Here is a 26,478-nt window from a genome sequence, read left to right on the forward strand (position 1 = left end):
CCCTTAGTTTACGTAACATTACACTTTTCTATGGTTTCTCCTTAACACCTTAGTAACTATTCTATCTCAGTCTCTTTGTAGGCTCATCCTTTTAGACAGTCACTATATACACATATATATGTTAGGTTCCTAAAGGCTCAGTATTAGGCGGCTTTCTCTTCTCACTCCATGTTCTCGCTCTAGGCAATTGCTTCAAATACCAACTATTCACACATGAGTTACAATTTTTAAATCAGGCCAGTTGCCTCCTCTGTTACATACCCACATAGCTGACTGCCTACTTGACATCTCCTCTTAAGGTATCTGAAAACCACTTAAAACTCAACATATGCAAATGTGAACTCAAGAACTGTTCCTGCCCATACTTGGTCTTCTTCTACTATTTCCTCTATCAACAAAGGGCACCATCTATCTGGTTAAGTCAGACAAAACTTAGCAGTTATGTTTGAAATGTTGCTCTCTTTCATCAGCCCACATGTAATCCACCAGCAAGAACTTGTCATATTTACCTCCAAAATATCTCTAGAATCCATTCATGTCTCTCTATCCCTACTGCTACTACCTTAGTCCAAACTACTGCCATTTCTCAAGGAGCTTTACCACATTATGTCTCCCTACTAGTTTATCTGCCAATCCAATCCATTCTTTTCAAAATATAAATCTGGTATCTGAACCCCATTTCCTATCCCCATTAAAATGCCTCAAAGGGCATTTTAAGATAAAGGCAAACAATCTTAATGAGGACTATAAGACACTACTGTGGGAACTCTGGCTCCCATGTACCCACCAATTTAATCACTTAACTCTTCTCTTTACTCCCCACATTCCAGCCAAAATGCCCTTCTTTCGGTTCTTATTATGTACTTTCTTGCACATGCTGTTCTCCTTGCCTGGGACTCATTGCCCTCCCCTCTTTACCTCTTCATTTTTTTGAGCACCGTCACCATTTCTTTAGACAAGACTTTGGTGACTCTCTCAGACTGGGACTTACCCCCTTGACCCTACACTAACCCACCTACCTACTTTTTTGTGCCTGGACCTGAGCTGCCAACTGCTGCTGGAGAAAGTCATTAACGTATTCTACCATCCCCAAATACACCCTTCAAGAAAGTTCCGCCATCCTCTTATAGGTAGATATAGCACTATTTACCTCTACTTCACAGCACTCACCATAATTCTAATTTAACATTTATCTTCGTGGCAGGTGCCTGAGGTCTGCCTCATAAGCTCCCTGAAGACAGCCTGCCTTCTCATCACACATGTATCCCTAGTGCTTAGTCCCAATGCTTGCCATTGAGTTGGCTCTCAAAATAAGACTCCCAAATGGAGTCTGAAATGCTTTAAAGTGCCTTACCTTGTAAATCTTCCATCAATTCAAACATTCCAGGATAGTTAACTTGAATTTCATCAGTGTCCTATTTATAAAGAAAAAGAAATATTCATTTGACATTCATCTCAAAAAAAATCCAGATTCAAAAAAAGGCCATAGAGACTACCCAGATCTATCTATCATGATAAGCAGGAAACTTCTCTACAATACTCTTCACAGATGTCATCTGGCTCATGCTTGATTTATGAAGATTTCAAATTGCAGAATAAATATTCACCATTTTATGAGAACTTTTCCTAAAACTATCAACTAGTTCTAGTTCTGTTACTGGGAACAACACAGAGTAAGTCTATTCTGTACTATGCAAACCATTAACCTCTTCTTCAAGTCTAAAAACTCTTCCAGGACACTGTAGGGGAACAGAATTTTTCTACCCCCAAATATGTCTCTTTGGAATGAGGATGATTTTAGGCTGATTATTTTTAAGAAAAGGCTCAGGAAGAGCTTTTTACTCTTAACTGCCTAAAAGAATTTAGGTCCAAGTAGAACACTATCACCAGAGATATCCACAAAGAACTTGGGCTAGGTGTGGTAAGGGGAATTTGGCAGGACTTGAAGACCTAAGACCTTTCTGTGTCCCACTGTCTCTGCATTTGTTTTTCCATCTTCATGTAAATTCCCTTCCTTCACTTTGAAGTTCCAGAATCCTACTCCCTCTCCATAGTTCAGAATGGTATATAAGCCCCAATTGCCTGACTCTCTGTAAGTCTCCATATTCTTATGCAGCCCAGTACATAGGAAATTTTATTTTATTTTCTCCTATTAATCTATCTCATGTCAGAAGAACCTAGAATAACAGAGAAATTTTTCCTCCCTGACACCACCATAACTTTTTTAGGGGGAGGGGTTAGTCTTCTGGACAAAATTTATAGATCATCACATGTTCTCACTGCATTTCTCTGTACCTAGTCAATATCAATCCCTTTCAAAATGTGGTACCCAGAATCAATCTAAACAGGCTCATCTTCCAAGATGTTTTCATTGTACTTCTAGTAATGCAAAACAAAACGACCAGTTCTTTTTTTATACCTGAGATACAAAACAAAGCAAGAATTTGCATACAATGTTGATCAAGGATATAAATCTGCTAAAATTTCAAATGTAAAGATTCCTTGACTTAGTAATTCCATTGCTAGAAACTGACCTGACAGACGTGCCAAGATTCTGTGAAAGGAAATTCACTGTAGCATTTTTTGAAAAAGTAAAAAATAAACAATAAACAAAACCCCAAATACAAACTGGAAACAATTTCAATGTCCATTAATAGAGAACTGGTTAAATAAAGTATACCTATATAATGAAATACTGTACAACTTTAAAAAAAAAAAAAAAGATTCAGTAGATATACATTTGTGGGGGAAAATCTCCAAGACATGTTATTGACTAAAAAGAAAAGAGTACAATATAGAAAAAAACCAAAAGAGTATATATTGTTGCATATGTTGGTTTTAAGTGATATAACTGTATTCTGGTTCATGAGGAAAAATTGTTCTGAAAGGATGTATGTAACAGTTAACAAAGGTCACCTTCGGGGAGAAGGACAGGGTGCCAGAAGTCAGGAGGAGGAGACTTTTCACTTTAGACTTGCTCCGTATTATCTCATTCTATCTATACATTTTTTTAAATTTCCTTTTAGTTGTAAACATATGCATGGATTAGGTTGTGTGTGTACTTTTTAATAAGACCATCTCTGGGTAATCCGTTTCGTCTATACATTTTTCTACATTAAGAAACTATTTTTAAAAAGAGATTCTAAGATTAAAAACAAATTCCTTCTAAACTAAAACCCAGCCATTAAGCAATATCCTTTGAAAAACATTTTTTCATGAAACCAACTAAAAGCACTATCACAATCAAAAGAGTACCACAATAGTTTTGTCAAAGGCCTTATTCAAGTTAAGAAGGACCATACCTGCAGTTTTCTCCTAATATACTAGTCTGGCAACTACATTTTAAAAGGAAATGAGCTTCACTTAGAATGCCAACTGGCTCTGAAAATAATTCACTAAGACGATCATAAATGAAAATATAACTATATGGTTATTATTTAACTTTAAAAATAAGAAACCAATGCAGTATGAAAGCAGTGTATCTAGTGTATGCAACATAAACCTGTATAAATGATTATATAAAAGCTTCTTTGGATGGAATTTTTAGAAAATGAGTTAAGATGCAATATTAATACAGCACTTCAGAGACAGTGTATATGTCTCAAGGAACAAATTTATAGATTTCTTATTAAATCAGCAACTCCCTAATTTTATAAACTATAAATAAAATTCTACACCAATACTTCTGTATCATATTCATGTTTGAGTCATTCAGTTCACTTCCAGAGAAGACTATGAAAGGTATTCTGAATTAACAGATTACCCGATTAACAGAAATGTAGGCTTTTAAATGCTATAATGTCAGGATAAGCATTTTTAATAGAAATTTAAAATGCATAACCCACTTTAAAACTGTAGAAAACCACACAGGTTAATATAATTTAACTTTCTTTTGAGGACTCAGAATATAAGTCCTATCTTTTTCTTAACAAGTAACACCTTTTCAGTCCCCGTATATTGCTGACTAACCTGTATGCCCTAGCACACATAATTCCTTACTGTCACCCCACCTTTAGTGCAAACCTTTGCACTATTCCTTTCTGCGTCACTTCCATTCCCTCCTACATTTTTTAGCAGCTTTACACTCCCATTCACAGATTCTCTTTATTTCACTTCAGTTTGTAACACAGGAATATGGGACACAATTCTTAAGAGGGTGGACTCTAAAGGTAATCTTTTTCTTATTATAAGTAAAGTAAATATTAGAGATTAATGCTTTAAACCAGTGGTTTCTGATCTATTTTCAGTCATCGTCCTCTTTCAAGATCTGATGAAAACTACGAGCTCTGTCATTTACATACAAACAACAAAAACAGTTTTTTTTACAATGCCAAGTGTTATTGGACCCTCTAAGGTCTACTGACAGGCCCTCTTTAAACCCAAAAACATCAGGCAGGGATTTGTCTGTTTTATTCACTGCTATATCCAAAGTATTTATAATAGTTACCTGGCACATAAAAGGTACTCAATAAATGCTTGTTGTAAGATTGAATAAATAAATGATAACACAATACAAGGACAGTCATTTCAGAATTGTTTCTATTGGCATAAAAACAACACCCCCTCCAAAAAAAAACTGGAATGAACCTAAATGTTGTTCATCATGGAAATAGTTAAATAAAGCTGTGGTACAGTCATACTAGGGAATAACATGCAGAAGTTAAGGAGTCAAATATGACTCCATTGATTTGGAAAACAGTCTAAAATATACTGTTAAGAATGAAAAATAACTTTTAGAAATATATACATATATATGTATGTCCCTATGTAGTATAGCAAAGTATTTGTTTAAAAAATATCTGGGACATTACATAAACTGACGATAATAGCTACTTCCAGGGCAGCAGTATTCAAAGTGTGGTCTGGAGAGTCCTTGGGTTTCTAGGGCCTTTTGGGGGATTCACGAAGTCAAATTATTTTCATGATAATACTAAGATGCTATCTGACTTTTTCACCTCTCATTCTCTCATGAGTATACAATGGGATTTTTCAGAAGTTAAATTACATGTGATATTGCAATAGATGTGAACACAGTAGCAGACATATGACTAGCTTTTATTATGCCATACATTAAAGAAATATGTAAAAATGTAAAGCAATGACTTCCTTTTCTCTCAATATTTTTTCTTTCGCAAAAGTTATTTATATTAACATGTAGTAAGTTATTGCTAGTTTTAAATGAATAAACACTAAAATTGTTTCAATTTTTAATATGGTTAATATAGATAAATATAACTCACATAAACAAAATTAAGGTCCTCAATAATTTTAAGTGTGTAGAGAAGGTCATAAGACCAAAATTTTGAGAATTGTTACTCCCAGGAGAGAGCTAAGACTGGAGGACTAAAAGGGAATGACACTTTTACTTTATCTGTAGAATAATGTTTACAACCAAAATGTTAATACATAATTAAAAATGTATTAAAAAATATACAGTGATCCCTCAACATACAATTACCTATACTGAGAATGTTTAGTTACAAAGCAGAACCCTCACATGAAGCAGTTTTCCCATTTTCAGCTGCCCAACATTTTAGAATGCAGTATCTATTGATTCATATATTTAAAAGTTTGCAAAAGAGAAAACTTGAGGGTTGTCATCAGTTCCTAGCCTATTCTCTCCCCTTCCCTGGAAGCCCCTTTCTAACACCAGAGGCCCTGCAGGTCTATTCCCCTTCTTTCTATCAAAACAAGAAAAGATATGAAAATCCATTTTTGGTTGGTTGATTTTGTGAAATATAATGACACTAAATCACCTTAAACAGTTATTTTGCTTTTAAGCCTATCATCTCTAATTATGCAATGAGAAGCTTTCTTTAACAAGAAATTTCTATTTCCTCTTAATCAGGTTTAAAGACGTTTCTAGGCCTGAGGAGTTTAAAAAATCATAACAAGTCTACTCAACTGACCTCTGAAGGCAATAACGGGCATCCTTTAGAATTACTTTGCTGTTGAAAGGAGTTGGAAGGGGATAATCATTGTCTCTTCAGATGACTTCCTCTTGGAAGCCTTGGCCTTGAAAGTGCTAGGAGTAGAGTAAGGGGGAGAGAGGAAGGCAGGAGCTAATATTTGTAGAGCATCTACCAAGGTGCCGGCATTTCATACTCTTTATCTTATTTAATCCAAACAGCCATCTGAGGTGAGTAACATTTGCAAAAAAAAAAAAAAAGAATGCTCAGAAAGGTAAAGTAAATCCCCTAAATTCCCTGCACTAGTAAAGGGCAAGATAAGGATCCAAATTAGACCTGTCAGAAACCAATGCCTTGTACCATCATTGTACCATGCTGACTCCATGCTGCTTCTGCCCTGGCGGCCTCTGGGTCCTCTTTCCAAATCTCTCCAGCCCTAATGGAATACAGCCCCCAGTCCAAACTTCTCTGACCCTAACCTAACCCGAGGCCTTGTAAATGCACGTTCTCTCATTTCTGCTTCATGTGGTACTATTCAATTGACAACTGATGGTAGAAGTAGTACTGTAAAAGTTCCTGTACATCCCTCTTTCCAGATCACCTGGACTGCTCTAATTCTCATATTACGCCTAACTCTGAATTTGAAGATTCTGATGGAGTTGTATGTCTTAGAAAATAGTTCCCTGTTAACTGAGGTACATTATTTTTGAACTATTTATTCAGGTAAAAAATACTAAAAATTTTACACTTCTGTCAACCAAGGTGTGTTTATACAAACTAAATTTAAAAAAGAGAGAAAGAGAGAGAGACACAGAGAGAGGAAGTGCCAAAATCTTCACATAATAGAATCAATACCTACAGTTTTCTATCTTTACGATGAGAAGTTGTTTCTGAACTGTGTAATTAATGGGTTACTCAACTCTTGATAGTTACCACGGTCAGTGTGTTAAAGCCAGCTCTCCCAAGCAGATGTCCCAGGTCATTGACAGCAGTAAAAGGGGAAATGTGTGGAGAAAATCCTCCTTCCCTTTCCGTTTCTGCTAACTGTAATGAACACCGAAGTTCATAGAGTGTGTCACCTCCAAACATTGCACCAATAAAAACTCCATCTGGTTTTAAAACATAATGAATCTGTAATAAATACAAGACAACAAAACTATTCAAAATTTTATATATGTATAAATGTTAAAAGAATAAACAGATGGTGTCTAAATCAATATTTTAAGATTACCATTCTTATTTTGTCAAATTAATAATCAGATAATTTAATAAGTAACACCTAAGGCAACAACTGTCAGAAAGGCATTGTATAATATTGTTGAAAAGATAGACATTACATGCAACGATAGTATTATTATGTATAAAATATGTTGTATATATTTAAATTTTCTAACAATAGATACAACTTTACAATCAGAAAAGTACTGAAAGAAAAAAAATTACAGTGTTGTAGATTCCAAAAATCACAATTCTCCCTATATCTATGTCCTTTGAAATGACACTTCGTTATAACTCCCATCAAGAGATGTTGTCTATTTCCCCTCTCCTTGAATCTGGGCTGGCCTTGTGACTTGCTCTGGCCAAAGGAATGAAGTGCAAGTGACAGTGCATCGGTGTCAAGCCAAGGTCTCAAATGGCCTTGCATGCTTCCACCTGCTCTTTTGGGAGTCCAGTCTGGCCAACATGCTGTGATAAGCTAGGCTGGTAAAGGATGAGGGTCATGAGAAGCAGAGATCAGCTAGGCATCTCACCTGAAGCCATCCTTGACCAGCAAGCTCCAAAACAATCGAGCAGTGGATCAGACACACAGGTGAGCACAGTCAGAACCAGAAGAATTTCCTAAATCCAACCCAAACTCCTAATCCACAAAATCATAAGCTAAGAGAATTGTTATTTTAAACCACTGAGTTGGGGTGGCTTGATATGCAGAAAAAGCTAATTTATAGAGAAACCATTATGATTCATGACATTAACCTAGAAACACATTAGTTTTCTGTAAGAAGTAACTAACTTATTTTCTAACTTGAAAACAGAAACACTTTTTAATTGATAACTTAAGCAAAATAGAGGCTAGAGTGTATTCCAGAATCACAAATGTTTGCTCACTGACTCTCTTAAAACTATAATCTATTACTAGTTTTGACTCTGGCTATTTTCAACAATAAGAAATGTTACAGCAAAGGATGGATTCTGCAGTAAACCAGGACCTAAATTAGCAGGCTCTACTAATCAAAATATCCATCTGGAATTTATATTAAATATATTATTTAATTATATATTACAAAATATTTGTATATTATAAAATATCTTTATATTACAAAATGTAAAAATGTCTTTATTACAAAATATGAAGCAATTACAAAACAGTATATAAACAAACCAACTAGAAAATCCTTAGTTCCTTCTGCCCCTTTATGTTACTTCCTTCTCTAGCCACCAAACTCTAATATCGCAAGTACCTAAGATTCAGTCCTCAGCTCTCTGCAGCTTTTCTCTACCTCAGAAGGCTTATCAATTCCCATGAATTTCACAAGGATGATTTTCCGATCTTTATTTTTTGTCTGGACATCTTCGCAACAGTCAACTATGGACATTTATCTCTTGGCAAACTCACCCCCAAACACTTCCAGCACACGTGCAATTCTTATTCTCAAATTCCCCTTACCAATTGCCATATTTCTGTTAATTATTGTTTTTTATTTCCTTTATCTGATTACCATTCTTTCCTCTACTTTTACTAATTATTCTCCCAGACATCCAGACTCAAAATTTTAAGATGAGCTTTGACTCCTCCCTCTTTGATCTTCAGATCTACCCAACCACCAAACTGTTGATTCTTCCTTTGCTGAGTCCTTAATACCTCTCTCTTCCTTTTAACTCTTACAATTGGCAACTAGGTTTAGTTTATTTCATGTCTAGACCACTGAAACCATCTCTCTTCAGTTTAATCAACTTCTGGCATCAGCTTTCTAATCAGCAAAATGAAAATATCTTGCAGAGTTATTTAACATATATATAAAACAAACCATAGTGATTGGCGAATATTATATACCTAAGCTATGGTAGTTATCATCCTGCCCATCCTGTAGCTTTTTAATCACGTCGCTTTCCTCTTCAAAATTCTCCAATGACTCTGAACTGTATAAAGAATAAACTGCAAATTCCTTAATCTGTCACCAAAGTCTTCTGAAACTGGGAGTCCCAATATACTTCATCTCCCAACGTTATGCTAATTCTCCAAACAGAATTCCTCTTTGTCCTTTCGTGCTCCTGAGGCTCTTATCCCTCCTACCTACCCTGATTCTGCCTTCCCATTCCAGATCTGACCTATGCTCTAAGGCCCTCCCATTCCAGATCTGACCTATGCTCTAAGGCCCTGTTTAAGTAATTCCTTCCTCTTGAATCTTTCTTGGCAGCCACAAGCCACAGTGATCTTCTTCTCTCCTCTGAATACAATGCTTTTTACCTACCACTCATTTGTTCACTAATAAATATCAACCAATAAACATTTACCTAGCACTCTCTAAGTATAAGGCATGGGAAAGATGCAAATATAAACAAATAGTTTTCCACCTACAAAACATTTAGAGGTAATTCAGGAAGAAAAGAAACACACTCAGAAAATATCTAATGATATCAATATTATTTTGTACAAGTTACTAAAGTTTTCATAATTATTTAAAACATCTCCATAATTAGATTTCTTGAATTCCCAGGGAGAGGGGAAATCATCCAACATACTTAATATGCCAAAGGGTACCAAGTATATCCAGCCCACACATATTATTTCATTTGCTTCCTTTTCCAATGTTAGAAGTATTTAATGGAAAACATCTATAAGTTTCTATGCGGAGACAGAAACATCTTTGAGTTTCTAATAATAAGTAAAATAACAGAGGCTATTAGAATTAACATGACGTTTCTTACCTGTTGAAGTGCTCTAGGAAGGTCATTCACCCAGTGCAAACTAAAATATGAAAACACAGTTATTCTAGCTTAATTCAAATAATAAATTAGTATAATTATCTCAAGTATAACGATAAGCCACAAAAAGGTATTAATTTCAAGTCTGAAATTGCATATCAAAATTCACCGATTGTTTGCATAAAAGTTTTAAAATAAAAAGTATTCCTAGGGGAAAACCTGCCTTCTTTCTGTCACACTAGAAAATGTGACAGTATTTTACTTTGCTGATATGATTGATTATCTGTCCATTATTCTTCTCTGAATAAAGTAAAAGTCAATTTTTCCAAAAAAACATATAAATGGCCAGCAGGTACATGAAAAGATGCTCGACATCACTAATCATTAGGGAAATGCAAATCAAAACCACAATAAGATATAACCTTATACCTATTAGGATAGTTATTACCAAAAAGGCAAGAAATACTGGCAAAGATATGGAGTAAAGGGAACCTCTGTTGGTGGGAATATAAACTAGTACAGCCCCCATAGAAAACAGTATGGAAGTTCCTTAAAAAATTAAAAATTGAACTACCATATAACCCAGCAATCGCACTTCTAGGTATTTATCCGAAAGAAACAAAAACATTATTTTGAAGAGGCATCTGTGTCCCCATGTCAGTGCAGCATTATTCACAATAGCCAAGATATAGAAACAACCTAAGTGTCCATCAATGGATGAATGGATAAAAAAGATATGGTACCAATAGAATATTACTCAGCAATAAAAAAGGAGGAACTCCTGCCTTTTGGGGACAATATGGAGGGACCTTGAGGGCGTTATGCCAAGTGAAATAACTCAGACAAAGAAAGAAATACTGTATGTTCACACTTATGTGCAGAATCTAAAAAGCCAAACTCATAGAAACAGAGAGTAGAATGGTGCGTGCCAGGAGCTGGAGGTCGAGGGAGACAGGGAGATGCTGATCAAAGGGTATAAACTCCCAGGTGTAAGATAAATAAAATTTGGGAATCTAATACACAGAATGGTGACTATAATTAACACTATATTATACACTTGAAGGTCTTTAGAAGAGTAGATCTTAGATGTTATTATCACACACATACATACAAAAAATTGCCATTATGTGATGGGATGGCAATGTTAACTAACATTATTGTGGTAATCCTTTTGCAATATATACATGTATCTGATCATCACATTGTACACCTTAAACTTACATATGCTATATATTAATAATAATTCAATAAAGCTGGGAAAAAAATAAAAGACATTCCTGTCCAGCACCTCATCTAAACAGTGATATTATGAGAACTTATGTGAAGAAAGTAGTAAAAATAAGCATCTGACATGTTCAAGGAAGGTCATCAATTAAATCAATTAAGCTAGAGATATACAGTATTCTGAGTCTTACTTTCCCAGGAAAAAAATTTACAATAAGACCTATAATTTTCCCAAAGTAAACAGTTTTAGTCATCAAAAATTTAGCTAAGTGAGTTTTCTGATAAATTAACACCCCAGGTTTTTAAGATCAAAAAAGAAAACAAACAAATCCAGAGTTCTATATACTGAAAACTTAACTGAAGAAACTTCTTGCATTGTCTTTTGATTCTATTTGCCCTCTCACAGTGCACGGTGTTATATGACAGCAAAAAATCACAGTCTCCGTGGAATAGAGTCACACTTTGCTGATAGAGAGGGCATCCTCTAATGCTGACTTCCAGAACAGCACTAAATACCCATTTCAAACCATACTGTATTAGCCTATATTTATCTTTCATGATGTTTTCTAACAATTATTAGATACTTTAAAAATTAAAGAGATCATATTATAGGCTCTATCACACTTGTGAAACTGAAAGCAACAGAATTAGTTAATTGCAAATAACAAGCAGATGAGCTAAAGTTAAAACTTGGATTCTGACTCCCTGCCCAAGGTTCTTTCCTTTATACCAAGGCTCTGTAATGTTTTATATTTCATGACGGATTCTGAATACTTTTCAAAATGGTTCAGCAATAGATTGTGAACACTCTTCTAAATTTGTTCAGCACACCTCAAAAAGCAGGGCAGGATTTACAAACTCACTGAAGAAAACAGCAAGGGTGACCAACTTTCCCAATCTGCCTGGGACTGAGGGGTTTCTTGGGACACAGACCTTTTAGTGCTAGCACTGACAAACCATGACAATTGGTCACTCTAAAAACAGGTATCAAAAAGGTTGTACTGAGCATGTTGAATCTGTGAAAGAAAATCTGATAATAATAAGTCCGGAGAAATAAAGTACCATATAGAATATTTTATTTTCTCTATTACACACTAGTTCTTTGAGGACAGAATTCTTGTCTGAATTCCTTTATGTATTCCTCCAAAGCATCTTGCTCAGTGCTTGACATATCATTATTCAATAAATATTTATAATACATGCTTATGCAATAAATGTAGAGGGACGTGGTAGAAAGCACAAAGGGAAAAAGAATAACCTTAAGGACTACATTTCTGTGGAAAAGAATTAAAACTGAAGGAAATGCTACCTTTTCCTTATTTACCAGAATGTGTTTATAAGGATGCTCTAACATTTTGAATATTGGAATCAGCATATGCTTTTAAACTCCCACCCCCATCAACATCAATTCCAAAATACTAAGTTACATCAGGGAAGAAAACCCTTCTATCACAAATGAGCTTTAGCAAATTGAGAAAAGTTGGGGAAAAAAACGTTTAGGTACTATAACATATTATCTCCACTAGGGAGCATGTAATCCATAATTCTTTACCAAAGAAATCTTACAGCTTATAAACCAAGGAAACTGGCTGAAAAAAAAAGGTATTAAGAATCTGCTCCATTTTTTTACCTTATAATATTAAAACTTTATAGCATAAATTATGTATTTATAACATTTATTTTTTAAAAGTACAAATGGATTACCAACCTTAAACTGCTAACCACCAGGTCAAATGTATTTTCTCTGAAAGGGAGGAATTCTTCATCAGCTAAAACACTGACAGTAGGAATTTCCATTTCTAAGGTATTCTTCTAATGGTTAAAAAAACAGAAGTTCAAAAATACATTTATATAAAATCTCAATTAACACAATGATTGTGTTAAACTTAAGTCAATGTTATATTTACTTGGCAGTTTCTATTCCTCCCTCCATCTGCCTCCCCACCCCACGCCAAAAAAAAAGGTAGTCACAGAGAAGGCACTCAAAAAATATTTCGTAAATGACACTTAAAATCATCCAGAAAAACTGGCCAGCTTGTTGGAAAAACATAAACAGGCATACCTATCTCACACGAAAACAAATCTCAGAAAGCTAAAAGTTTCAGTGGAATAAATGAAGCCATAAAATTACTAGATGAAAATATGAGTGAACATTTTTATATTCATTGATGAAAATGCCTATGTAAACATGACTCAAAAGCCAGAAACTGTAAAAAATTTGATATATTTGATAAATTAAAAAAAAACTTCTAAAAAGCAATAAATAATGTAAACAACACACTTAGGAAAATATTCACAATATATATGATGATTTGTTAATATCCCTACAAAATAAGCTCTTACAAACCATTTAGAATAAAAACATGCCAAGGCTAAAGTAGATAAAAGACAAAGTATAGGCACATCACAAAATTACCTATAAAATTCACAAATTAAAAAATACCAATAACCAAATATGAGTAGCCAAAAGACATCAACAGTTATTTGGTTACACCAGTAATGAAAGAAATGCAAGTAAAAATAACGAGATTCTACTTTCTGCCTATCAGATTGACAGAAGACAAAACAACTGGCCCAATGATGCCAAAGAAAAAGAGAAAAAAGTACTTTCTTGTTAAAATTCAATCTTTCAAGATAAGTCTGGAATCCATAAATTCCATTATTAGGAATTTATTCCCAAGGAGAAAAATAAATGAAACACAAATTTGCTTTATATGATATTTATCATCATATAAATGCCCTTTAACACAAATTTATATAAAAACAATCATGGAATATTCATATATTGGAATACTATATAGCCATTTAAAAAGATGGAATATATATGTGTCATTCATTGATATAAAAGAATGCCCTATTCTGTGAAAAACATGGCATGTTTGCATAATACCATTTGCATAAAATCTGTAGGTTGGGGATATAGTTATAAATCTGCAAAGGTAGAGACCAAAATGTCACCAGTAGATGTCTCTGACAGGTGGGACTAGGGGTGATTTTTCCTTCCTATTTCCTGTATTGTTTAATTCTTTTTCATGTGTGTTATAAAGAACTAAAAATCAAACAAGGAGATAAGAAACCAATAGTGTTAAAAGTCTACCTACCAAAGCATTTTCTGCTATGTCTGCTTGAAAAAACTTCCCAACAGTTTCCTGCAAAAAATAAAGCTGATCAGATAATACAAAAACAAAAATCCAGTAATAAAACAAATCAAATGTCGAAATTGCTAATGTGATAGTTGCGGATTAATTTTCAGCTTAGTGAGAGTATTCTTCTGTATAAAACGAGTAGGGTACACAAATACCTTTAATAATACATATTAAGTTACACAGACTTAAATATATGCAGCCAACCTTATAGTTAATATATTTAACTACACTTACTAAAATAGAGAACACAGGTGTGAATAATCAACATCCTTAAATTTACTCCACTGGGTTAAGGCTTATATATTAACTTTTCCAAAGCATAATTTGCTGAGAGCTAGTCCCCAGTCTTGTGCCACAAGACTTGGAATGGTTTTCCTGCCTTTTAGTTTTCTATTCAAAGAGTTTACAAAGAGTAAAGAAATACTTAACAAACACAGATACTTGGTGGGGGGCGGGGGGACTAAGTAGTTTTATTTTCCCTCTGTTTCACTTATTCTCTCTTCCTTCCAAGAGGAAAGGGTACAATAATAATTATTTCCCAGATGAATACTGACTACTAGGCTCTCCTTTTCTCCAGGGTCCTGCTCCCTCCATCATCGTCTCTACCAATCTTCAATCTGTCTTCTGTGTCTATTCTCCTCACCTTACAACAGGTATATGATGCCCATTCTTGAAAAATCTCCTCTAACCACCTTCTAGTTGTTCTGTTTGTAATCTACAACTCTACTTCGATCTTTTCCCTCAATTCTTGGTAATAGATTTCCACTTTCCTTGCTCTACTAAAACTATTTATGAAGATTACTAGTAACTTAATCACCAACTACAGTCTGTCTACTTTCAGTCCTACTTCATTTGACCTCTCTGAAGCACAGCACTGTTAATGGTCTCCTAGAAACTTCAGTAGTTTCTATTCTGGTCCCCCTCCTCAGCTAGAGAAGCCAATCCTTTCTACTTCATCTATACCCCTTTTTAAAGAACTTCCCTGCCCACAACTTGGAAAGGTTACCCTACCATTACCTGGCCACTGATGATTACATGAAGGCAACTGGTGTGCAGGTAAATATTTGATTACAAGCTCTGAAAAAAAAAAAAGTGCCCTGAGTTGTAGTGTTTGCCAGTTTCCATAGTGTAACTACTCCAAAAATGGCAGATTTCATGCCAACAAGATGTTGCTAAATGTATAGTTAGGAAGAGATGTGCACATTTGGCTCTCACAAGCCAGCTCTAGTACACCAGTACAAGGAGTAAAACTTAGGCCAATCAGACTACCTATCTCTGTCACTAACTAGAACATTTAAATCAAGAGACTCAGAGATGAGGAAGAAGTCTCCAGAGTTGGAATAGTATGTAGACTTCACGGTGGAGGCAGTGAGTTCTGGTAAATATTTAATAAGTGGCTTTTGGTAAGAGACTGCTTGTAGCATTTGCCAATTTCTGTGGTGAAAACACTCCCACAATGGCTGATTTCAAGCTATCAACATGATGTCACTGAACACAGATTTGGGAAATGCTAATAGTCAGCTCTCATGTGCTGGTATGAGCTAGCTTCAGCACACCAGAGGGTACAGGTTACTCATATTGGGGCCACATCCACTGATGAACATCAGAGATTATCTGCAGGGAAAAATAAGAAAGAAGGAAATCATGCAGCAATTACATAATCTCAGATTACACATGAACAAAAGGGCCTTCATGCTGACATTTCAAAGTCCCCATCCCCTGTCATACCTGTCTGTGACATAAAAAGCTCTAAGTAATAAATGTCCCTGTATTTCAACTGGCTTCAGTAGATTTCTGCTTCTTACAATCAAAAGATACTTTATTAAGACCCTTTCCATTAAACTTGCTATTCCTGGCATCCTTGTTGGCTCCTCCTCACTCTCTCACCCCTCAATACAACTGTGAAGTTTCCTTTCTAAATTCTTGCCCCAGAGAGCTTACATATTTCTATGGCTTCAACTGCCACCTCTGACAAAGGCTTCCAAATCAAAACAATAGCCTCCACTTTGCCAAACTTAACTTGTCTCACTTAATCTCTTGCCAACATGTGGAGATATATTATTGCTCATGTTTTACGAAAAAATGAGACCTAGAGAAGTTGGGTAACTGGTCTAAGTATACATAGAAGGCAAGTGGCAGAGCTGAATATTGAATCCCATGTCAATCCTCCTCACCTCAACACCTCAATTCCTATTCCACATTTCCAACTACCTGCTGGATAGTAACACTAATACATTCCATGATCACCTGAAATTCAGTATACCTAGAATAGGAATACCCCTTGCTCCTTACCCCATTGCATCCGACTTTTTCTAGTTACTGAAGTCATAACTTCAAAGTTATCTTGCATTTATTCATGCAATAAGCATTTAATGAATCTTTATTGTGTATTCTAGGTGATGGAAATTTAGGGATGAACAAAATGAGCAAGTCTATGGAACTTATACCCCAGTAAAAGAGGCACCAAATAAACAAACATACGTCAGGTGCTAATAAATGTTATGGAAACCAATAAAGCAACTAGTCAGTGGAGAATGGGGGCCCTATTTTACAGCACAGGCAAGGAAGGGATGGATCTTTGATGAGGGGTCATTTGAGCAAAGAACTGAGAGAGGTGAGGAAGGAAGCCACACAAATATTGTGAGGAAGAGCATAGAGGACAACAAGCACAATGCAAAGCCCTGGCCAGTTTAAGAAAGAGCAATGAGGCCAGTTGCTGAAAAGTGAGGAGTGAGGGGAAAGAGACAAGGTCACAGACATGATGGAGAGCCAAATGACTGAGGGCCTTATAGATAAAGATTCTGGATTATTACTAAGTTAGATGAGAAGCCAACAGTTCTGAGCAGAGAACTAACAATGAACTGACTTGTTATTTAAAAGGATTACTTTGCTATGAGAATGGGCAAGGGCAAGGGTAGAAGGAAGAAGCCAATAAGGAGGCTACTATAATATTGACCAATATGGTAATAGGAAAGTGGTAAGAAGTGGTAGAAGTATAGATATATTGTGAAATCCAAGTTAGATTTGTTAAGGGATTCGATGTAGGAGGGGACAACACAAGAGGAATCAATAAATAAGTTTTTTGCCTTGAGCAACTAGAAGAACTGATTTGCCGTGCTCACTACATCTGATCAGTTATGACGTTCTGTGGATTCTAATAGGTATCTCTCATATATCCCTTGCTTTATATATTGCTTCCTCCATATAGGTGGCAGGTCTTTACCTCTCCACACTGCCTGCACTGCTTAACACAATCTCCTGTTTCGTCATCTCCCTTCTTCAATCTTTCTTGCATACCATCCTCAAATTAATCTGCCTTTTACATCATTATACCACATCCTACAGCATTCTACCTCTGTGCCTTTTCATCTGCCATGCCCTTACATCCATTGCCTATGAAATACCAATTCAGTTTCTTTCAAATCCCAGATAGGATTCTGTGTCTTTTCAGAAGCCTTTGACCACATGAACTCCTACTGAGTTTTTCACTCCCTTAAATACTGTTGCAGTTAAATAACTATACCATTTTTATGGCATTTACTAATATCAAATACAGTGTTTTGTGAGCCACACACGCACACACACACACACCCCACCCCGAGCCCAGACCCAAGAGCATGTTTTTTTATGTAGATTTTATATAGAAACCTCACTTTACTCTGTGTGCTAATACAATAAATGAATATCTTTATGGTCTAAATTAGAAAATGCAAAATAAAATGATATAAGCATAATATAAAGGCTACTTATAATTAATCACACTGAAATTACTGTTTATTCCTAGCAAAAAAAAATTAGCTTAATCACATTTTCTAAATGAACATCTGATTTTATTGTGAATTATTAAAGACATATGAACAAAGTAGGAATAAAGAGCAATGTATCTTATCTAGTTTTTTAATTATTATTAAAATTATTGGGGTGACATTGATCAACAAAATCCAATAAGTTTCAAGTATACAATTCAACAATATGTCATATATATTACATTGTGTGTTCACCAACCATAGTTAGATTTCTTTCTGTCGCTACGTTTGACCTCTTTTACTCCTCCTTCCCTCCCCTCTCCTCTCTTTCTCTGGTAACTCATATGTAGATTTAAAGAAACTATCACTAGGAACACTGTATAAAATAGATTCCATGTAAAGAGAAAAGATTTTAAGGAAGTCTTTTTGTGAGGAAGGACACAAAATAACCACTGGTTCAACCACTTAAAAAAAAACTTAGCAATTCTGATATAATCCAAATATGATTAGGAATTTCTTACCTTAAAATCAGGCAATTTTATTTCTCAAAATAAATTAAATCATAGAGTAAATATACCTTATTCAAATGTTGTGCTATGTAACCTCTTCCACAACCAACATCCAAAGCAAGGGGGAAATTTCTAAAAAACAGACACAGAAGTTACGTTTTGTTTGTAATAGTACTGTCCATAGAATAATTAAGTAAGATACTAATTTGAAAGTGAATGCAACTTTCAAAAAGTTATATTATCTGCCTTTTCTGCCTTGTTTGCAAGCTCTAACTCCCAGAGAACATACTGGACAGAGCAAGTTCACCTGGTCCAGCCACTCACAGGACCTCACAATCAATCGTCTTTTCATATGGTTGCTCCATGACATGAATGCAAAGAAGATTCCGTGGGGGTATTTTAATTTGATAATATATCCAGATAAAGAATGAAAAAAGTTAATGTAAATTAGCATGAAACTTTACTAATTATCTCTATTTCTCCAATTTGTTGAAGCAGCAGATGACTTAGAACTCATGTGAAATATCATGATGTATCAATGTTAAACTAAAATCAAAACAAAACAAAACACCAACTAAGTAACAGCTAACTTTTACTGCAATCTTACCAGGTTCAAAGCAGTATGCTAAGTGCTAGGAGTTAAATAAATCACCTAAAGGTCATTCAACTAAAAAGTAGCAATCAGAACTTGAATTCAGTCAGTTTGAATCCTGTACCAGAACTATTATCCTCTATGCTATGCTGTCTCCTCTAAATATATTGTGTCATACTAAATCGGTACACACATCTAATTGTAGGCTATAGGTTTATGAAAAACTTGTAAATAAAAAACTTAAAATTTTATCCACTGATAATATTTTTCCTATTGAAACCAAGAGTCCCTTTTCAATTTCTGTTAAGAGCCTATGTCGAAAATATAGAATACAGTGCACAGTTTGAGAACCACTGGTGAGAAAGAACGGTTTCTTTACCTAATGTCCTCTATCTTGATTGTGAACACAGGCACAGTGAAGTACACAGGCTTTGCAGTTAAGAAGACATGAGTTAGAATTCTGGGCCTGCAATTTACTGGCTCTGTACCAGACAAGTGATTTAATCTCGGTGGATTTTCAGTTTCCTCATCTATAAAATAGAAGTTATTACTTCCCTCTGGGTTGGTGTGAAAATTTTATGAAACAGTGCATGTATTTAGCACAGCACAAATGCTCAAAAAAAGTTAGTTATAAATTCTTATCACTAATTAAAACAGTATTAAGCCACAAATAGGACATTTAATAATCTGTGGGTTTAGTACTTTAAAAGCATCAAAAGATCAGTGCTGACAATTATAAACTACTCTTTCTAGTAACAGAATATTAGTGCTAGGACATTTAGATCGTTATTTTTAATCGTTTAATTCCAAAGAATTAATATTAGTTTAAGACATGCTTTTAGTGATAATCACGTGTCTCTCCAGAGACTTGTTCAATACTATGACATAAAAACACTGTAAAATCCAAACTGATTTAGAAAATTTAATGTTTCTTTTATTAAATCACAAATGGCCTCAAATCCAGATAAATGAATACAGTTTAGAGAATTAACTATTTTTCAGATCATTAAAATAATGGAACTAATAAAACAGATGAAATGGGAGTGATTATTTGCAACAATAAAGCTTTTTTTTTAAATCTTACAAAATTAATTTATACTAAGGCTCTTTAGTAGCAAGGATATATCTAAAATATGAGTTTGTGATTTTACAAAATTCTCTTTTTTGTAGGCAAATGTACTAAATTAATCCCATATCGGTCTAATTTAATAGATGTCTTTTAAAAAAAGGAGCACAAAAAGTGATTTACTAACATCACAGAGCAATTCAACAACAAAGCCATTAACTGTGGTTCCTGGTACGTAAACTCAAATCTGTAAAGCTTTCATTATGTCTAACATAGACCAAAGAATCTATCAAAGTTTTAATAATTACTTGAAGAAAGTATTCTTTTCTCAAATCTGCCTCTATATAATTGTCATAGAACATTTACTGCCATTAGGAATACTTAAGATAAAAGGTCAAAGTCTGATATAATCTGACTGGGAAACAAATCTAGGTAGATACTCTCCTTCACTCAGATGGTAAAAGATTCTGTTGTTTATTTTCAAGTGGGTTTAGTAAACCTTAAAAACTGACATGTAGTCAATTCTTTATCTCCATTTTTGGCACAATCTTTCCATTACTGACTTTTGGCCAAATCAAGTAGATCAGTCATTCAGACTTGGAGAGAAACTAGGTGTTGTGTGTTTCCATTCATTCTTTTTCTAGGCAACAATGAAGAAAAAACACTAGCTCTCCCAGACAGAAAAAGGAAGAGACTTAGAAAGTGATTAAAATCACTAATCCTGGCAATGAATTCCTCCAGGTTCTGCTATTCCAACTATCAGGCTCTCAGTATTTAATCTCTCATGTCTCAAGTCAAAAGTTGATTGTATTTTATTATTACTTGTCAATACGTACCTGGGTATGTCATATACACGATCTGCGATCCGACTTCCAACCTAAAGGATTTCAAGAGGCAATGATGTACACAATGTAAAAGAAGTAGGTTTAACAGAGAAGTAACACACTTTTTCCAGGATTCAACAATCCATACGTTACTTATGTTTCAACATGTTTATAAAGACTTCCTTTTATTCTCTTTTCAATTTGACCACAGCAACTTTCTTTTCAGATCTGAATAGGAACATAAGATATTAAAATTTCCCAGGAAAAAAAAATTGGAGCAAATTACTTCAGAAGTCAATTTAAGGAAATTAAGACTAAACGTATTCGCTCATTCTCTTCTCACTCTTTTTCCTCTCTCTCTCCCTCCCCCCATATCTATATAACCTTTTTATACTCCCTGTGCTATAAGATCACAAGGATGAAAAGCAACAGAACATAGCAGGCACATTATTGTCCACCAATATTAGCATGAGGTATATGAAAGTGAAAAATTATTTAGTTAACTGTGGTTTATAACAGATCAGTATATAAACTTAATCACTTAATAAAAACTATTATTTGATGACCATTAACACATTTTGTGGAATTTCTAAATGAGTAAACAACCTTATGTACAATATCTGCCAATTAGAAAAAGTCAGCCCAATCTGAAGAAACCATATATTTGGCGCTCCCTCCCTAATGCCATAACAGTTTAAGAGTCGTAAGGTAAGTGCCTCCTCTTAATGAGCTAGCTTCATCTGGAAGAAATAAAAGATGTGGGAGCCTAGACTTCCTCACATTCTGCTCATTCCTTCATAAACACCCCAGAGTTTCTATCAGAACTTGAAAGTTCAGAACATACTTGTATTTGCTTTTGAAGGAGATGTGAGGAAAGGAGGAAGTATAGCAGGAGTCTTTTTCCAGGGGAGTTCACTTTGCACATCATTTCTAATATGACTACCTTGTATTAATTATAAAAAGAACTCTCATATATGTTATGTCATTTATTCTAGTCCTGAACATTGGCAAGACCTCAAATTGTAACCCAGGAGCTTTTCTTGAAGAAGAATGGCCAGCAATGCAAAACTCTAAGTACATGCCATCATGAACCCAGAGAACAAAGAGTCAATCACCTGCTCAGGCCAGGGCTTGCCCTAAGTAGCTCAATAATTGTTTGCTGCACTGGCTTGAAAGAGCTCGTTTTACTTGACTTCAATTTTGTTCCATCGCTGAAGAAACATTTACACAGGCCTGGGTTAGGTGTTGCCTGTCTAGAACCTGTCTTCAGTTCCTAGTCCACCAGGGCAGAGAGGAAGCGGTCTCTCAAACCAGCAAAGAGAAACCAAGATCTTAATGTATCTTAATTTGACCTTCCTAAACGTAAACCAGATCACTCCACTGCTTATAACTATTCAACAGCTTCACATTCTTTTACAGCAGTGCTGGCCAATAGAAAAACAATGAGAGCCACATGTGAAATTTAAAATTTTCTAGTAGCCACTTTAAATAAAGTAAAAAGAGAAGAAATTAATTTTTACGTATTATTTAACCCAATATATCAAAAGTATTTCAAAGTATAATCAATATAAAAAGTTAATAGAGAAATATTTCACACTCTTATTTCATACTAAGTCATTGAAATCCAAGTGTACATTACACTTAACAGCACATCTCAATTGGACTATCCACTTTGCCTTGGACATACCTCGTAATTCAAGCAATATTTGCTGAGTGACTGAACGAAGGAACGAACGAACGAAAAGCACCTTACAAATATCCGACCCCAGCCCTTCCGTGATTACAGTAGTGGCCCAGACAGGCAAGGCGCTGCTCAAGGTCACACAGCAAGGTAGGGTCGTTCCGGGCCTGGCCAGAGGCCCAGACCCAAAACCAAGACTCCGCGCTGCCCTACCCCGCCGCCCCAGACGAACTCACTTCGTCCTTCAGGTAGTCAAACTTCATAGGCTCAGGCTGCCGCGCCGCCCAGTTCTTCTGTTTCCTCTTCAAATCCCGGTCGAAGATATTTAGGGCTCTGGGCGAGGCGCTGCCCGAGGGAGAACTGCCAGAGGCGGCCTTTCTGAGGCCGAGGTTCTTCGCGGGGACCCTCGCCACTGGAGGTCGCCGCCCCAGGAGGGAGAACCTGGTCAGCCGCAGCATCTCCCTGGATGACGCCACTTGCAGGCGCCTTTGTCGTGCGCATGCGCCGCCGCGGCTTCTTTAGACTAGAGCTCTTTGTAGGAGAAAAGAGGAAGTAGTTTGACCCAGTTCGCGTGCCGTTACGGCGGAGCGTCACGCGGAGGATTGTGGGTGTGGGTCTCACATGAGGTTCCGAGAGGGCTCCAACGAGGTGAGTGGAATTGGGTTCAACAGGGACTATGAAGCGAGCAGAAACAGTTCATGACAGCGTTTCCGGATTTGTGAAGGCTGCGCCCTTCCTCTTTCCCTTTCTGGCCTCAGTTTTCAGAGTTCCTTGGTTCTCCTCAGGGTCTTGTCGAGGGACCTCAGTCCAATAGCTGCGCCAAAATAGCGTCGGGAAGGAGACCCTCGTTTTGGGCCACCCCAGTGTTCCCCGTGTTAGAGAGTGGATATAAGGGGAGGGTGGACCACGGAGCTGAGGGCTGGCGTTGGGGGTGAGGCCAGGTTGCCTTCTCCTCCCTGTGTATCAAGCGTTTGTCGAGTGCTTTTGTTCTAAACATTTATATACATTACCTCTGATAGTTGGATGAGACGATATTTACGTCGTAACGGTGTTCGGTTAGTTAAAGGCTTTAATACATCTAAAGCTCTTTGGACATACCTGGCACATAGAAGGAGCTCGACATTGTTAATACTGTTTTTAAGCATGTAAGTTTTCTTGGTATATAAAAAGTTGTTTCTAATTTTAAAGAAAAAATACAGCTTTTTCATCAAGCCACGCTTTTGAAACGAAGTAACTCTGCCCTGTTTGATTGGTTACTTTTTGTTTTTAGATTTCAGTGACTTTTGGCTTTGCAAAAATCAAATCTAGAGATACTAAATCATTAGTGGCTATTTCCAAGAAACAATACTAATTGTACACACACACAATATGTTTTGGAGGAGAATCAGTCATTTTGGGCCTTTATCACATCTAAGATTAAAATATTGAAAGAAGTGATGTTTATTAACTAGAATGAGACCTTACCTGGTTCTTGAAGGATGGTCCCATCTAGAAGGAATTTTGTGGACTAAACCTGATGAGTTTAGTTTGTTTAGTTATGAGACTAGCCTTGTAGAACTAAAGGCTGTTTGAAGTAGCATGAGGTAAGTATTAACAGAATGGTATCAGAATGTGGAGAAAAAAATAAGACCAATTGAGGCTTTGAAATCTTTTAATTAACATTAGCTTTTAGCTTGTAACACATACAAGTATACAAATAGAAATATAGAAATTCTGAGTACAATTGGCTAGTAAGCATTTGCCCTTGAATTGTGCTTGCTTTTGCCTTAAATTTATTTTTTCAAATGCTCTCTGTAATAGAGAACAAACCGGTGATTGCTAGATGGGAGGTGGTTTGGAGGGTGGGGAAAAAAGTTAAAGGGATTAAGAAGTACAAATTGGTAGTTACAGAATAGGGGATGTGAAGTACAGTGTAGGGAATATAGCCATTAATATTGTAATAAGTACATTTAGTGCCAGGTGGGTACTAGACTCATCTAGGGGAATCACTTTGTAAATTATATAAATGCTAACCACTGCGCTGTGCACCTGAAACTAATATAATAATAATGTTAACTTTAATAGAAAAAGTTATGGAGATGTATGGCAGAAGGAATATAGTCAATATTATAATAACTGTATGGTTTCAGATGGGTACTAGATTTATCAGGGTGATCATAAGTTATATAAAAGTCTAATCACTATGTTGTACAACTGAAACTAATATTGTATGTCAACTGTAATTGAAAAATTAAAAATACAGAAAAAAAATGTTCTGTAATCAAAAGAGAATATTCTGATAGTTTTTGGTTTTCTCCATGTGACTCAGAATAAGTTTCTAAATGAAATTAGACTTGACTTTGTTTGCATTTAACTTAGACTATATTGTGAATTAATATTCCCCCCCAAATTCTCATTTCATTATTCCTAACAATTATTGTAACATTTGTTTTATTTTTTAGTATTTGGTTTCTTCAAGCATTTGTCCACTCAGACGTTTAAAAATGACATCCAAACAAGAAATAATGAGTGACCAGCGATTTAGGCGGATTACAAAGGACCCAAGATTTTGGGAAATGCCAGAAAAGGATCGAAAAGTCAAAATTGACAAGAGATTTCGAGCAATGTTTCATGACAAAAAGTTCAAGTTGAATTATGCTGTGGATAAAAGAGGACGCCCTGTCAACCACAGCACTACAGAGGACTTGAAACGTTTTTATGACCTTTCAGATTCTGATTCAGATCTCTCCGATGATGATAACAAAGCATTGAACCAAAAGAAAATGAAGAAGAAAAAAAAACAAACTAAAAACGAAATGGAATCAAAAAATCTAGTTGAAGAGAAAAAAAAAGAAAGCAAGAAAATTAGCGAAAAGGATTCTGGAAAGAAAAACAATTTAGATAACTCTGACACAATTCAGAAAATGAAAAACTCATGCAAATCTAAGAAGGTAGATTCAAAAATAAGTCCCAAGAAAGATAGTGAAAAATTTATAGCAGAAAGTACAAAAATGAAAAAAAACATTGTTCAACATAATACAGACTCATGTCCCAAAGGAAGTCCAAGGACAGTGGACTTGGGCACTTCTGAAATTATGAAATCTCCCAAGAGCAAGTATTCTGAGACAAAAAGAGAAATGCAATCAGGTCCGTTGGAAAAAATTAAGGATTCTTTGTAGTATGTTGTTTATTTTTATTCTGATCTTGTAAAAAAAGTAAGCATATATAATAAGTATTTTCATAGTCTAATGGGAATTGTCAGGTGCTTATTTGAAGGTATAAAGATACGAAAAAAAAATACCATATAGTCACTATTAATTTTTGATTTGGTTCTATAATGGCTAGAAGAGATATAAACATTTAAGTCGTGAAGCTAAACAAATTTGGTGGCTGCTGGTAAGAGCTATATTCTCTAATCAGATAGTGTTATACTTATCAAGTGATAAGAAGAGGTATGTCTGAAGAAAATAGTATAGTTGAGTGCTCATTCCTTCATTTTATTGACAGAACGTGAATAAGACATGGTTCCCCTCTCAGAACTACTGCTAGCTTATATAATGCCTGTACAAATAAAAAAAATATGTCCTGGACATACAACTCAGTTCGGTGAGGTATAGCACCTTTGAGTGAAGCAACAGGTTCTTTTCCACTAAACAGACATAGCCCCCTGCATAGTGCATAATATGGTGAATGGAATTTGGCCTTGATTTCAGCTTTTCTTGCCCCTTTGCAGATCCCCTATTGCAAATAGCACCTTGCTAAACTAAGCAGTTGCCTTTGTTTAAAGAAGCACTACCCAATAGAAATACATAATTTTGAGTTTCCAAGTAGACACACTAAAAAGAAACAGGCGAAATTAATAGTTTTATTTAACCTAA

The 26,478-nt window shown here is 35.4% G+C and overlaps 2 protein-coding genes across 11 annotated transcripts in view; one reads left to right on the plus strand and one right to left on the minus strand.

The window, feature by feature from the left end:
• NDUFAF5 (NADH:ubiquinone oxidoreductase complex assembly factor 5) overlaps positions 1–23,122 on the minus strand; it is a 29,861-nt gene extending 6,739 nt beyond the window's left edge. For 4 of the 10 annotated variants that reach the window (XR_005655311.1, XR_005655309.1, XR_005655310.1 and 1 more), the window contains exons 1-8: positions 22,858–23,122; positions 20,953–20,993; positions 18,527–18,590; positions 14,159–14,206; positions 12,766–12,869; positions 9,837–9,876; positions 6,843–7,040; positions 1,355–1,415 (exon numbers count right to left, since the gene is read on the minus strand). Coding sequence is in view for 6 of the 10 variants with exons in the window: in XM_039874463.1 (XP_039730397.1) it covers positions 1,355–1,415; positions 6,843–7,040; positions 9,837–9,876; positions 12,766–12,869; positions 14,159–14,206; positions 18,527–18,590; positions 20,953–20,993; positions 22,858–23,079 (778 nt within the window). In the remaining 4 variants the exon portion in view is untranslated. Of the gene's footprint in view, positions 1–1,354; positions 1,416–6,768; positions 7,041–9,836; positions 9,877–12,765; positions 12,870–14,158; positions 14,207–15,220; positions 15,281–18,526; positions 18,591–20,952; positions 20,994–22,857 lie in introns of those variants that run through there. The other 6 variants (XM_039874462.1, XM_039874466.1, XM_039874465.1 and 3 more) reach the window with 6 other exon arrangements.
• Positions 23,118–26,478, plus strand: part of ESF1 (ESF1 nucleolar pre-rRNA processing protein) — a 60,045-nt gene continuing 56,684 nt past the window's right edge. The window contains exons 1-2 of the mRNA XM_039874461.1: positions 23,118–23,269; positions 25,063–25,747. Of these exons, the coding sequence (XP_039730395.1) occupies positions 23,243–23,269; positions 25,063–25,747 (712 nt within the window). The 5' untranslated portion in view covers positions 23,118–23,242. The remainder of the gene's footprint in view (positions 23,270–25,062; positions 25,748–26,478) is intronic.

Source organism: Pteropus medius, unplaced genomic scaffold, assembly GCF_902729225.1.
Source record: "Pteropus medius unplaced genomic scaffold, Ma_sr-lr_union100, whole genome shotgun sequence".
Classification (NCBI taxonomy): domain Eukaryota; kingdom Metazoa; phylum Chordata; class Mammalia; order Chiroptera; family Pteropodidae; genus Pteropus; species Pteropus medius.